Source organism: Sapajus apella, unplaced genomic scaffold, assembly GCF_009761245.1.
Source record: "Sapajus apella isolate SASKATOON/1434 unplaced genomic scaffold, GSC_monkey_1.0 scaffold105, whole genome shotgun sequence".
Classification (NCBI taxonomy): Eukaryota; Metazoa; Chordata; class Mammalia; order Primates; family Cebidae; genus Sapajus; species Sapajus apella.
Window position 1 is genome coordinate 4,216,819 of NW_022437045.1, and position 13,119 is coordinate 4,229,937.

The following is a 13,119-nucleotide window of genomic DNA, read 5'->3' on the forward strand; positions in this document are numbered from 1 at the left end:
TTATTCACATAAGACAATAATGAATTTTGCCACACTGATTGACTTTTCATAAAAGAGTTCTCTGTAGCATGTAATGCTGTTTGGTAACATTTTATCCAAAATAGAACTACTTTCAAAATAAGAGTCAATCCTCTCAAACCCTGCTGCTGCTTTATCAACTAAGTTTATGTAATCTAAATCCTTTATTGTCATTTCAACAATGTTTGCAGCATCTCCACCAGGAATAGATTTCATCTCAAGAAATCGTCTTCTTTGCTCATCCATAGGAAGCAAGTCCTGATTCTTTAAAGAAGTCGCCAGGCTCCACTTCTAGTTCTATTACTATTTCCGCCACATCTGCAGTCAGTTCCTCCAGTGAACTCTTGAACTCCTCAAAAATCATCCAGGAGAGTTGGAATCAACTTTTCCTAAATTCCTGTTGATATTTTGACCTACTTCGATGAATCACAAATGTACTTAATGAAAACAATGGTGAATTATTTCCAGAAGGTTTTTTATTTGCTTTGCCTAGATCCATCAAAGGAATCACTATCCATGGCAGCAGTAGTCTTATGAAATGGATTTCTTAAATAATATTGTAAATTGAAATTACTTCTTGATCCATGGGCTGCAGAATGGATGTTGTGTTAGCAGGCGTGAAAACAATACTAATTTCCTCGTACCTCTTCATCAAAGCTCTTGGATGATTGTCAATGAGCATTGTCAGGAGCATTGTCAATGAGCAGTAAAACTTGAAAAGGAATCTTTTTTTTATTGGAGCAGTAGGGCTCAACAGTGGGCTTAAAATATCCAGTAAGCCATGCTTTAAACAGATGTGCTGTCATCTAGGCTTTGTTGTTCTGTAGCAGGAGCGGCCACGAGAAACAGAGCTCCTGAACACCGAATGGAGAAGGAAGAGGTCTTTATTACAGCCAGGAGCTGAGGGATAATTTGTCCAAATTCAGCTCATCTAACAAAGGAAGGTTCTGCCTTTATATAGGCTTATACTTTATATATTACATGTGGAAGAATCTTAGGTTTACAGCCTTAGAAATCACATATGAAAAGGGATTCGGTTTACAGCTTCAGGAATCATATATGAAAGGGTTTCGGTTTACAGCTTCAGGAATCACATATGAAAGGGTTTCGGTTTATTGTTTTAGGGCTCACATGTGAAAAGGTTTCGGGTTTGATCTTGTTTTAAGTAAAAACAGTGTCTTCCAGAGTTTCCCCAAGACCAAGCCTGCCACCTACAGGAAGGTGAATCAGGAGGCGCCAGTCGATCAGCCTTTTCTTCTATTGCAATGCAGTGTGGCAGTCAAAAGGGAAGTTGATCCCAGACGCCTGGGTCTCCTTCCTCAGTTCCACTTATAGTTCCCAGGCAGAGTAGATTTAGCATAATTCTTAAGGGCCCCAGGATTTTCAGAATGGTAAATAAGCATTCATTTCCATTGAAAGTTACCAGCTATATTAGTCCTTCACAACAGAGTGAGCCTGTCCTTGAATCTTTGATATCAGGCATTGACCTCTCACTAGCTTTGAAAGTCCTAGATAGCATCTTCTTCCAATATAAGGCTGTCTATATTGAAAACCTGTTGTTTAGTGTAGCCACCTCCATCAATTATCTTAGCTAGATCTTCTGAATAAATTACTTCAGCTTCTACATCAGCCATTTCCTGCTTCACCTTGAGCTTTTTGTGTTATGGAGATGACTTCTTTCCCTAAACCTCATGAACCAACCTCTGCGAGCTTCAAACTTTTCTTACACAGCTTCCTTACCTCTCTCAGTCTTCACAGAATTGAAGAGAGTTAGGACTTTGCTCTGGATTAGGCTTTGGTTTAAGGGAATGTTTGATCTTCTGTCCAGACCACTCAGACTTTTTGCGTTTCAGCAACAGGCTGTTTTGTTTTCTTATTCACGTGTTCGCTGGAGTAGCACTTTTAATTTTGAGAACATTTCCTTTGCATTCACAACTTGGCTAACTTTCAAAAGAGGCGTAGTTTTTGGCCAGTCTCAGCTTTTAACATGCCTTTCTCACTAAGTTTAACCATTTCTGGCTTCTTTAATGAGAGAGATGTGTGAATCTTCCTTTCACTTAAACACTTAGAGGCCACTGGCAGGTTATTAATTGGCCTAATTTCAATACTGTTGTCTCTTGGGAAATAGGGAGGTCTGAGGAGAGGGAGAAAGATGTGGGGATGGCAGGTCAGTGGAACAGTCAGTATACACACCATAGTCATCATTAAGAATTGATTAAGTCTTATACGGGCATGGTTCATGGCCTCCTAAAACAATTACAAGAGTAACATCAAAGATCACTGATCACAGATCACCTTTAAATATATAATAATGATGAAAATTTTGAAATATTGTGAGTACTAATAAATGTGACACAGAGACACAAAGTAAGCACATGCTATTGGAAAAATGGTGCCAGTCAACTTGCTTGACAAGGATCATCACAAGCCTTCAATTTGTAACAAACACAGGATCTGTGAAAAACAGTAAAGGGAAGTGCAGTAAAATGAGGTGTCCCTGTATCAGTTGGTTTGGCTAAGCCACAGAAATGTAGTCTGGATTACCATCTAACAAATCTAGTAGCCATCACTGGGTGTAGCAATCAACCCAATTTGGTCTGTAGAGCTCAGGAATTTGGGGACACTGGATGGAATATGAGGAGCTTCAATAAGAGATTGAATTCGTTCTCAGACTTAGTCCAAACAGTGATGGGAAAAGAAGCCAGAACTAAAAGGCATTTGCAGAATGCTTATGACAACATGTTTAAATATAAATATGGAAGGTTTGTATCTGAATATATCATGAAATAACACTATGGATCACAGGTCCTATTCCTTGCTAAATAGTGAGGATTGAGGAAAACAATCTGGACTCTGAGTGGTCGTTTGCCACTTTGGGGTTTGTTCTAATATGGTATTTCAGGGCAGGGCTTTAGTTCTGTTCCTACAACCATGCCCTTACTGCCAAGTATTTTTCCCCATTTCCCTTTCCAACATGTTTTACCAGTTCCAAGAGGATTTGCATTTAGTGAGGAAGGGGAAACATCCTAAATCGCTGCAGAACTTAATTTCTGTACACTTTTCAAATAACACTGTATTGATTTTAATGGTTATTCGGCATTCCTATTTCTGTTTCTCCTCTCAAAGATTTCACTCCAAGCAATTGATCTGCCTCATCATTAGTAGAGGTGTTTGGATGTATAAGGATGTTTGCTAGTCCCTGCCAGGTAGACGTAAGACATGAAGCATACCTGCTCACTGCATGCCCTGCCACATTCTTGGTTTCCTACTTTTGACACAGTAGGACTTGTTGGGATATTAAACTATTGGGAATTGGCATTTTATATGCCTGTCAATTTTTGCCATGGAACTCCTTTCTGTCAGTAGATTTTTATCTTTTTATCAATATTGCCAACCTCTGCCAACCACAGAATAGGAGAAGGTGAATTCATATTCTGGTTAGGAAATTTCTGGTATTTCAACCATGATTAGAAATTGTTAAAAACTCCTGAATGAATGCATAAAACCATAAATCCAAGTAAGCTAAGCTATCTGTAAACTAAGTTTCTGGTTTAAAAGAACTGTTTTTTTGTTTGTTTATTTAATGCAAATTTTGATAGAGAAAAGTACATAAGGTTATGTAGTCTGAAAAAATGAACTCAAGACTTTTGGTAGTTAGATTTACTCTTTAAAGTTTCTGTAAAATATCACAAACCTATAGTTACTTAATAGAGGTCTTTTGAAAAAAATATTATTTAATGTATTTGCTCTTGTTTCTTTTTAGGTCAGTCTTGATTCTCGAGTTAGAGAGGTGATCAATAGAAATCTGTTGGATCCTAATCCTCACATGTATGAAGATGCCCAACTTCAGATATATACTTTAATGCACAGAGATTCTTTTCCAAGGTTTTTGAACTCTCAAATTTATAAGTCATTTGTTGAAAGTACTGCTGGCTCTTCTTCTGAATCTTAATTTTCATTTTAAAACAATCATTTTGGAGGGCTGAGATGGGAAATAAAAGTAATTAAATAACATCAGACACTGAGTTCCTGGAGAACTACAGTTTAGCATTCCTCAGGCTACTGTGAAAACACAACCATTATAGTCTTTGTCTCCATTTTTATCAAGGTTATCCATGGCTAAGTTTGGAGAAAATACCACACAAAACAATGAATTGCCAAATTGTTTGTTTTATTCAACACTCATTCTACTTGCAAGCAAAGTGTATTTGTAGTCCTACGAACAGTCTCCTAGTGTATCTCCAGAGACTGCATGTGCAAAGTAAAACTGCTTCATTTGCCACGTAGTTGTTGTAATATTTAATCCAATAGCATAACTTATATATGTGTTTAAGGACTTTTGTGCAATATGGTCTTAAGAAATAATTGCCAAAAAATCGGCCATGGTTTGCATTTTTTAACATAATCTAAGACAAAAAAATAAGTAATTTTTATGATGTAACAATGGTATTCAACATTCTATATACTGTGTTTAGTACGCTAATTTTGAAGCCAATATTTCTGTACATGAAAAAGAGCTATTTATCTCTGTTTGTTGGAAAATCCTAATAGGGATTTCTCTGGTTGTACACTGCCAAAACTGTGGCATTTTCATTACAGGAGAGTTTGTTATGCTAAAAACAAAAACAAAAAAAAGGAAGAAGAAAAGAAAAAAAGCACAAAACAATTTGAAGATATTCTATCTCAATGAGAAATCAAAGAGTGATATTGCTTTTAATTGTAACAGAAGAAAATGAATTTATGTATATATCAGATGTCCAATACTGTAATTAATTTATTAAAGACTGGCTCTCCAGTTTTAAAATGGTTGTGTAAAGTTATGTACTTCAAGAAAAAAATAATAAGCTTGATACTTAGTTTTGGAATATAAAGGAAAGGATTTAATAAAGGAATGCCTACATGTAGCACTGTAAAACATTTTGATGAATACCATCTGTCCTGTGGCATATTTTCCTTGAAAGTGAAATCCAATGAAAAGCTAAGTTTTTTACCAGAAAAAGTTTTATAAGGGTTATGAAGAAGATTCTCTACTTCAGACCTTAACTGTTTTCACATAATATCTTAAGGATGGCATTTTAAAGATGTTTAAACCAAACTATTAATTTTCATCCATCATTAAAAGGCAGTACAGTGCTCAGATCTTCCAGCTGCCATATTATTTTTTATAAGTACACTAAATCTTTACGACAAAACACCTGCCTGACATTGTCATGTACTTCTGACCTTAAAGGAAACAATATTCTGTCATGCACAAAAGTGATAATTAAAATAATCAGTGTCATATTTATATCAAAGTGTTACATTTGAATATTAATATCCCCTGAAGACTATTTTTTTAATATTAAACCGAATGAATATAATACTGAGTAACCTAAAATGAAAGTTTTAAAAAGATTTATATCCACTGAGAACACTGGCCTTATATTAAGGATGATATTACAGTTACAGGTTTTCTTTGTCATTTTTTTAACTACCTCTCATTTTTTAATTTATTAAACATATTTTTTAAAAAACAAGTTTGGGGGTTTCTTTTTAAATTTAATTTACTTGAAAAGTTGGCATCATAAGTTTCTTTTTCCATAAACTTAAAACATTTCAAAAATTGTTTTTCTAAGAAAGTATGATTTTCTAATTTATATAGAATTCAGGAGACATGAATAAAAGGGCTATTATCTATTCCCTATGCAAATATTTTAACTGTTGCAGTGTTTGACAAAATGGGATTTTTAAAAAATTGCAGAGTAGAAAACAAAATATTCTGTTTACACTGGCGTTGCTGACTATCCTACCATATTCAGCACTTTTAAATACGTTATTTATGAAAATGTAGTTAAAAATGCAAAATAGAAAATATTTATAATAATCATTTCTTTTAACAAATGCCTGTGTTTTCTGAAAGTGTTAGTGTGTTAAGACACATTTTATTCATGTCATTTAGATACTATTTGAATAATAGTTTTCAGTAATATGTTGAAAAGATAGCTATGAAGATGTTTACAAAAAGTCGTATTTTTTCCTAAAGAGTAAAGAAAACCTAAAATAATCATCACTTCTATTGTGAAGTTCTATTGTTCCTAAATTATTTAATTTTTTCTTGCTTAGAATTGAGTTTATTATGCTACTATGATATATACACATGTCTGGTGTAGTATCATGTTTGTTTCTGTGTTTGAGGCACAATAAATTGGTGCACATGACTAGAAAATATGTAATATACTGTGACACAGTGCATGCATCAATCTTTTTAAATGTAGACTTTATATTCTTGTTGTTACTATATATGATGGTGACCTGCTAGTCATAAGTTATCTTTATAAGATACTTTGGACTATTAGATGAATTGTCTGTTTGACAATATCTTTAATATTTTACCAAATGTAAAAGATAAGGGCCCTTATAAAGAGTCCTCATCTCTAACCTGGGCATTTGTAGAACACAGATTTTAAAGTTGGTATATCCTTTTGAAGCCTGAGTAGGAAGTTGTGTTCAGAAAGGTTCTAAAGCTGATTTACACATCAGATGTTGATAACCATGCTATGTGAGCATTTCTGTGCTAAACTCATATTTTTGGGTGAAGGGAGGGTTTCTCATTTCAGAGTATGTCTGTATATTTGCAACTCTACTAATTTTCTAAGTATGATATAATTTCTTCTGATTAAGTTACAGAGCTATTATAAATAAGCAAAAAAGCCTTCAACTGGTGTCTATGCTACCATTCCAAGAGCACAATATTTGTTTTATTAGAATTTGAGTTTTCCTAGCGAGTAAATTCCTCCCTGGGGAAAATCAGCACTTTAAAAGGGACACTTTGTGTTTTTAATTGCCAAGGTGTCTTTGTATACTGTTAGAATTTGCTGATGCACACAGAAAGAGATTAATGCGCTTTCTACAGTGCCTAACTTTAGATGTATAAAAGAAAGAAAGTAGAGGATATAGATTATGTATACATAAATAAATTGGAGATCCAGATTTCTTCAGAGATTGAGCTTGTACATATCACACCAGTAATGGATGGATGGCACGACTTTACTCGGGCTGCTATGTTATCCAAAGGTAGTATAGATGCTCTGACAGTGTTAGAGTGTGCACATGAACAACAAGAGCGAAACACAACTTTGATAATGAAGTGATGAAATGCAAAAGTCAAGACCATAATGTGATCTTTTTTTTTTTTTGAAATTTTAAAATATGTACATAGAATGACCAGCTCTGATAAACGGTCATAGTGCATGGGGTGTTTATTAGTATCCTTCAATGCTGCCTAGGTTCTGACTTACAGATGAAATATGTATGGTTTATTTACCTGATAGTTCAGTTTTGCCAAAGGACCAAGTGAAAAATGTTTATTAGGAGCAAAAATACACTTTCATCCCATTAAGCTGATTTAAAATAATGCCTGTTACTTTTGAGTTTATGCATTTTTCTATGCTTTTAACTTATACTTTTAAAAATCATATTGTAATTGTGACAAATAATTTTTCCAAAAACTACCAATTATTGGATGCTTTGGTGTCAAAATGTAAAGAGAAAAAATTCAAAATACAATCAAAAAGCCAAAACATAAAACATATTTGAAAACCACCTACATTTCTTGGCCAGGCACAGTGACTCAAGCCTGTAATCTCAGCACTTTGGGAGGCTGAGGAAGGTGGATCACTTGAGCTCAGGAGTTCAAGACTAACCTGGCCAACATGGTGAAACCCCGACTCTACTAAAAATACAAAAATTAGCCAGGTGTGGTGGTGGATGCCTTTAATCACAGCTAAGGCAGGAGAATTGCTTGAACCCAGGAGGCAGAGGTTGCAGTGAGATGAGATCATGCCACTGCACTCCAGCCTTGGCAACAGAGCGAGACTCCATCTCAATAATAATAATAAGTTTTTAAGTCTTAAAGAGATAGGAAATGCCTATAGATAGAAGTCTATCAAACATGTAATTTGAATACTTTGGGCTTGATACATTGAAAAATTATTTTGAAAGATGGTAAAGATATTTCCAAAAAATATTTTTGCTATCTATTTACATTGACAGTTTAGGAGCATAATTTTCTAAGTATATTTTTTAAGCACGTATTTTTGTGTTTTCCATCTTCAAATTTCTAATATAAAATGGTTTGCTCTCCTGTGAAAACAATATCCAATCTGCAAAAATTTTAGTAATTCTTCACTTGCTATGACTGCAAATATTTATCAATAAAACTGATAACCCAAAACTTGCTTCAGATTTTCTCTGCAATGCTTAAAATATCCTTGTAACACAAGACAGTGCACAATGACAAGTATTAGTTCTAAATACCTGGATTTGATTTCTTTATAAGTATTTTTAAAATTATTACTCTTAGAGGTATAGTCCTCTTCAGCCCCAAGTGACATCTTTTCAGATGAATTCAAGGGGATGTTCAATACATTGACTCTAGTGAAAACACTACAGAAGGCAAAATGCTGCCCTAACTGATAGAAGGTCCCAGTTTGGGAACTGATTTTATTCCTATGACAAAGTTCTAAGATGACTAGGGAAAAGGAACACTATCAAACATTGATGACAATAACCAAATATAATGTTTTTAAATATGTCATATGTGCAATGTGAAATTCATTCTTACCTCATTATTTCTCATATTAAATCTCATTTCAGAAATTTCAGAATTTCAAAACTGCTGACTTATACCTAATTGCTATTACTACCTTAGAGCTTTTAAACAGTTAGAAATAAAGATTTTAGAATAATAAACAGATTGTGTTTCTGTCCTAAGCTTGGATGCATTTCCTTTCTAAAGATCTAGCTCTGATTGCTGTATTAAAGGAATGCCACATAGAATACTTACTACTGGAAATGTATGTCCACAGATTCACTTTGGGAGCATAGTGTAAAAACATCAGGAACTGAAAATTGCAAATTTGATTTCAGGTTACATTTCTGTCTCATGTGACTTTTGGCAAATCATTTATCTTCTCGGAGTTCATCTCCTTATCTGCAAATGACAAATAAAACAATTCTCAGGATGGCTATGAGCATTAAATAAAACAAACATAAAAAGAATAAAGTGTGACATACCTGATTATTTTATCAAAGTTCTTCAACTCAATAATTATCTTATGCTTGTATTAAATGTCATTTTAGGCCAGGCACAGTGGCTCATGCCTGTAATCCCAGCACTTTCGGAGGCAGAGGCAGGCAGATCACCTGAGATCAGGAGTTTGAGACCTCTGAAACTCTGTCTTTACTAAAAAAAAAAAAAAATACAAACATTAGCTGGGCTTTGTGTCTGTAATCTTGGCTACTCAGGAATCTATCTATCTATCTCTATGTCATTGCCATGATTAAATGCACCTTGCCCCATTTTTTCCCAAAACATACCTTAAACATCTGATTTAGCTGTTCATCAAAGCAATCATTTTTAAGCTGGAACACTATAGCAATGTCATTGCTTTGCTCAATAATGTGATCCCAAATCACTACTTTCAATTCACCATCACCTCAAATCTATTGAAATGTTTCTTTCAATGACATAGAGATAGATAGATAGATAGATAGATAGATAGATAGATAGATATAGATAGATAGTAGGTTAAAGTTTAAATAAATAATTTGAAAATTTTGTTTCCAATGGAAATAAAACAACATTCCCAAGGATAGAAATAATATCAAGTTTTTGCTAAATATATAAATGAGGTATAGGGTTAAGACTAATTTATAAGAGATTGACAATTAGAAAACACTCTTTTTACTATTAAGGCAGTATGATTTTTCTTTAACAATTTTACAATGAAAATAAAAATTAATAAAAGCTGGTAATCAGCTGGGCACTGTAGCTCATGCCTATAATCCCAGCACTTTGGGAGGCTAGGGCAGGAGGATCACTTGAGCTCAGTAGTTCCAGGCCTGTCTACGCAACAAAGTGAGACCCTGACTCCTAAGAAAAAATAAAATGTTTAAAATAAAAATAAAATTTAATATAGTAATATGTCCATTAAACCTTGTATTTTAGAGTTTACGATTTACAGAAAAACTGCAAATAGAGAGGTCCCATATATACCTATGGGACATCTGTCAAAATTAATGAACCAATATTGATCATTAAGTTCATACTTTATTCAGATTTCCTTAGTTTTTAACCTAATGTCCATTTTCTGTCCCAGGATCCTATTCATGATACCACATTACATTTAGTTGTCATGTTTCCTTAGGCTTCTCTTGGCTGTGACAGTTTCTGAAATTTTCCTTGTTTCTGATGACAGTTTTGAGAAATAAACTGTTATTTGTAGACTGTTCCTTTGTGGGGATTTGTCTGATGTTTTTCTCATGAGTAGACACAGGTTTTTGGTTTTTTGGAAGAACACAAAGGTAAAGTGCCGTGCTTATCCTATGATATCAAAAAGTACATGCCCCATCATGAGGACTCCTCTTACCTGTGAGTTTCTCAAACTTCAGGCTACTCTTAGCTATTGATGTTACCCTTGGTCACTTAGCTGAGATAGGATCTATTGTGTTTCTCCACTGAAAAGTAATATATTTTTAAAGAGATTACATTGAAGGTAAATTTTCTGGACATGTACACTGAGCTAAACAAATTCTAAGCAGATTCCTCAACACTAATACTAGGTTCCATTAGGTGACTACTAATAAATGCTATAAAGAAAATACAGTGAAGTGGAAAAATAGAAGTCCAAAAGTCTTAGCCTGAATATTCACCTAATAGAGGTGAAAGTGAATTTTTCCCTTGAACTATCTGCATAATTATTTACAATAATCCTCTACATACTTTGGATATTAAAGATGTTTTACTAACTGTGATAAGAAGTAATTTAAATTTAAACTAACCATTTTGCTTAGTGCATTTCTATATTACCCTCCACTAATCAATGAACACTGAATATTGAAATAATGTAAAAGATCTGATGTATTTCCGGCCGGCTTTAACCAATTTGTCATAAATATGTTTCTTGTATGTGATTTTTAAATGTTTGCTAAATATTAAAAAGAATTTCAATGTTTGGTTTTGTAAAATTACATATCGAATGTGTATAATTTTTTACTACCATGTTCATTATACTTAATAATCTATATCCAAATATTGTACTCCACCAATATTTATTAGTGGACAATAAAGAAATTTTGAATGCATGAATACAACTTAAGAGGCACCACACTGGTGTTATTTTGCAATGCCAGAATAACAGTGGGTACTCATAAATTGAATAGATAATCCAGATTATGCTTCCTCCAATTTAAGTTTTTCTGGTTTTTTTATGCCCCCTTCCTAGAATCAATTTATCTTTTTACCTATGTACAATAATATACTTCTGGAAAATGCTAGAATTTTCACCATGTAACAGAATTTGAGCATGACAATAATGTAAAAACATTGAGAAGTCTCAAACTAGGTATCTTTCTTTGAGTTTTCAAAGTAAATCAAAATACAGCTGTTTTCATTTTACTATATTGTGGAAACCTCTGGATGTTATTGTAAAAGGCATATGCATTACACTGACTTTCTTAAAATGTTTTGAATTAATAAAGTCAACAATGTATCCTTAGAAAGTTACTGTTTCCTCATTGGTATAACACTATAAGAATAAAAGGTACACTTCTGTCTGTTACTTAAATTGCTTATGCACTTGGGGGAAGATAAATTCTGGCTAGATTCTTTACATTGTTCTATAAGGTTTTAATTATTAAAATTTTGCAACTTTCATAAAATATATCTTGAAGTCACTTATGTTCTGAGAATTCAACTGAGATTTATCATGTTGAGTTCAAGTAATTAAATAAATTCAAAGTTGAGTTCCGCCTCAGGAAACAACTGTTCTAATAGAGAGAAAAACATCCTCATCAGCCCTGTTCTATCCTCAGATCAGGATTAAAATAAAATGGGTTTCAGCAGCAGAACAATTTTATAGTTGTGTAGCTTGAATACAAAAAACAAAATGAACTCAGGTAATTAGTTGGAGCTTTTAAGTGGCAAAAAACTATTTTTGCTTCCTGTAAGAGTCATTTCATTCTTCCACTCACTCTGCATTTGTATGTCGTGCTGAGAGATTTAAAAAGAGGCACAAGGCAAACGTATTTTGTAAGAATTTTGTCCTTAACCTCAAGAGTTTCGATTAGATGAAGAGTTACCATTTTTTTACCATTTTATTTTTTATGAATAAATTAGAATTTAAGTTCTTCCACTATATCATCTCTCTCAACAGTGAAATGCCACTTAGTAGACGCTGCCCAAAACAGGTAATGGCAGTTCCCAGATTCAGCGTTTAGCCCTTGCATTCCCGGGACTGTCCTGGTTGTGTTTATCCCCCCATATCTATTTCTCTGTTGAGCTGTGAACAGGTATTTTGAAAACTGCAAAGCACTGTGCCAATAAATGTCTGTATTGCTGGCACCTATCTGCTATCAGCAGTTTTTTTGGAAAAGGACAAGGGTTAGACTGCTGGAGGCAGATATCTGAAGGCTTTGTTGGGCTGTAGGTTGTTGTAACACGGAATCAATCAACCTCTTTAAAAAGTAGCTGAAGATAAATAGGAATAAGTGAAAATGAATGAGGAGGCGAATAACAAAGTCCTCTGAAAGCAAGTAAATGTCGTGGCAGATATTGTGCAAATTCATTCAGTGGTTATCTCATAATACACTATCACGTTCTTATTAACACGAACCTGACCCACAGTGGACAAGAGAAACCTAAGCAGGAAAAAAGGTGGAGGAATAGACATACGCATACCCATACAAAAACTGGCTCTTGGAGACTCAGGGCCAGGCGTGCACTGGAGACTGACGACTTGAGTGGGTATGACCTCCGCCCGGCAGTGGACCTTCGACTGCCCTCCCCTGCGGCTCTGGAAACCCGACTCAGTGCGCGGGAAAGAAATTCTCGCTATCAGAACACAGAGGGGCGATTTGCAGCTCTCACCTTCCGGCCCAACGCATCACCCACCACCCAGGCACGTGCAAAGCAGCTTTCAGAGGAGGCGCCCAAGGTCTCCCAGGCCCGCTCCGCACTAACCACTCTCTGCTCAGCCCCCTCAAATTTTGCCTCCAGGAAGTTCGCAGCGTTCCCACGCTTGGCCGGAAGTTCCCTCAAAGGCTTCCGGAAAATCCTTTAAA

General features: G+C 34.6%; 1 protein-coding gene and 1 long non-coding RNA gene across 7 annotated transcripts in view; one reads left to right on the top strand and one right to left on the bottom strand.

Annotated features, from left to right (window-relative positions):
• RGS17 (regulator of G protein signaling 17) overlaps positions 1-8,537 on the top strand; it is a 120,696-nt gene extending 112,159 nt beyond the window's left edge. The window contains exon 5 of the mRNA XM_032258807.1: positions 3,782-8,537. Coding sequence (XP_032114698.1) covers positions 3,782-3,970 — 189 coding nt within the window. The 3' untranslated portion in view covers positions 3,971-8,537. The remainder of the gene's footprint in view (positions 1-3,781) is intronic.
• Positions 408-13,105, bottom strand: LOC116536924. Of its 6 annotated transcripts, none has more exons than XR_004262879.1 (4): positions 12,926-13,105; positions 9,073-9,241; positions 8,843-8,989; positions 408-4,000 (listed from the first exon to the last, which is right to left on the bottom strand). It is a non-coding gene; the product is annotated as an uncharacterized LOC116536924 (long non-coding RNA). The 6 variants fall into 6 exon arrangements; XR_004262881.1 differs by lacking the exon at positions 9,073-9,241 and adding an exon at positions 12,031-12,049; XR_004262878.1 differs by lacking the exon at positions 9,073-9,241.
• Positions 13,106-13,119: the final 14 nt, after the last annotated feature.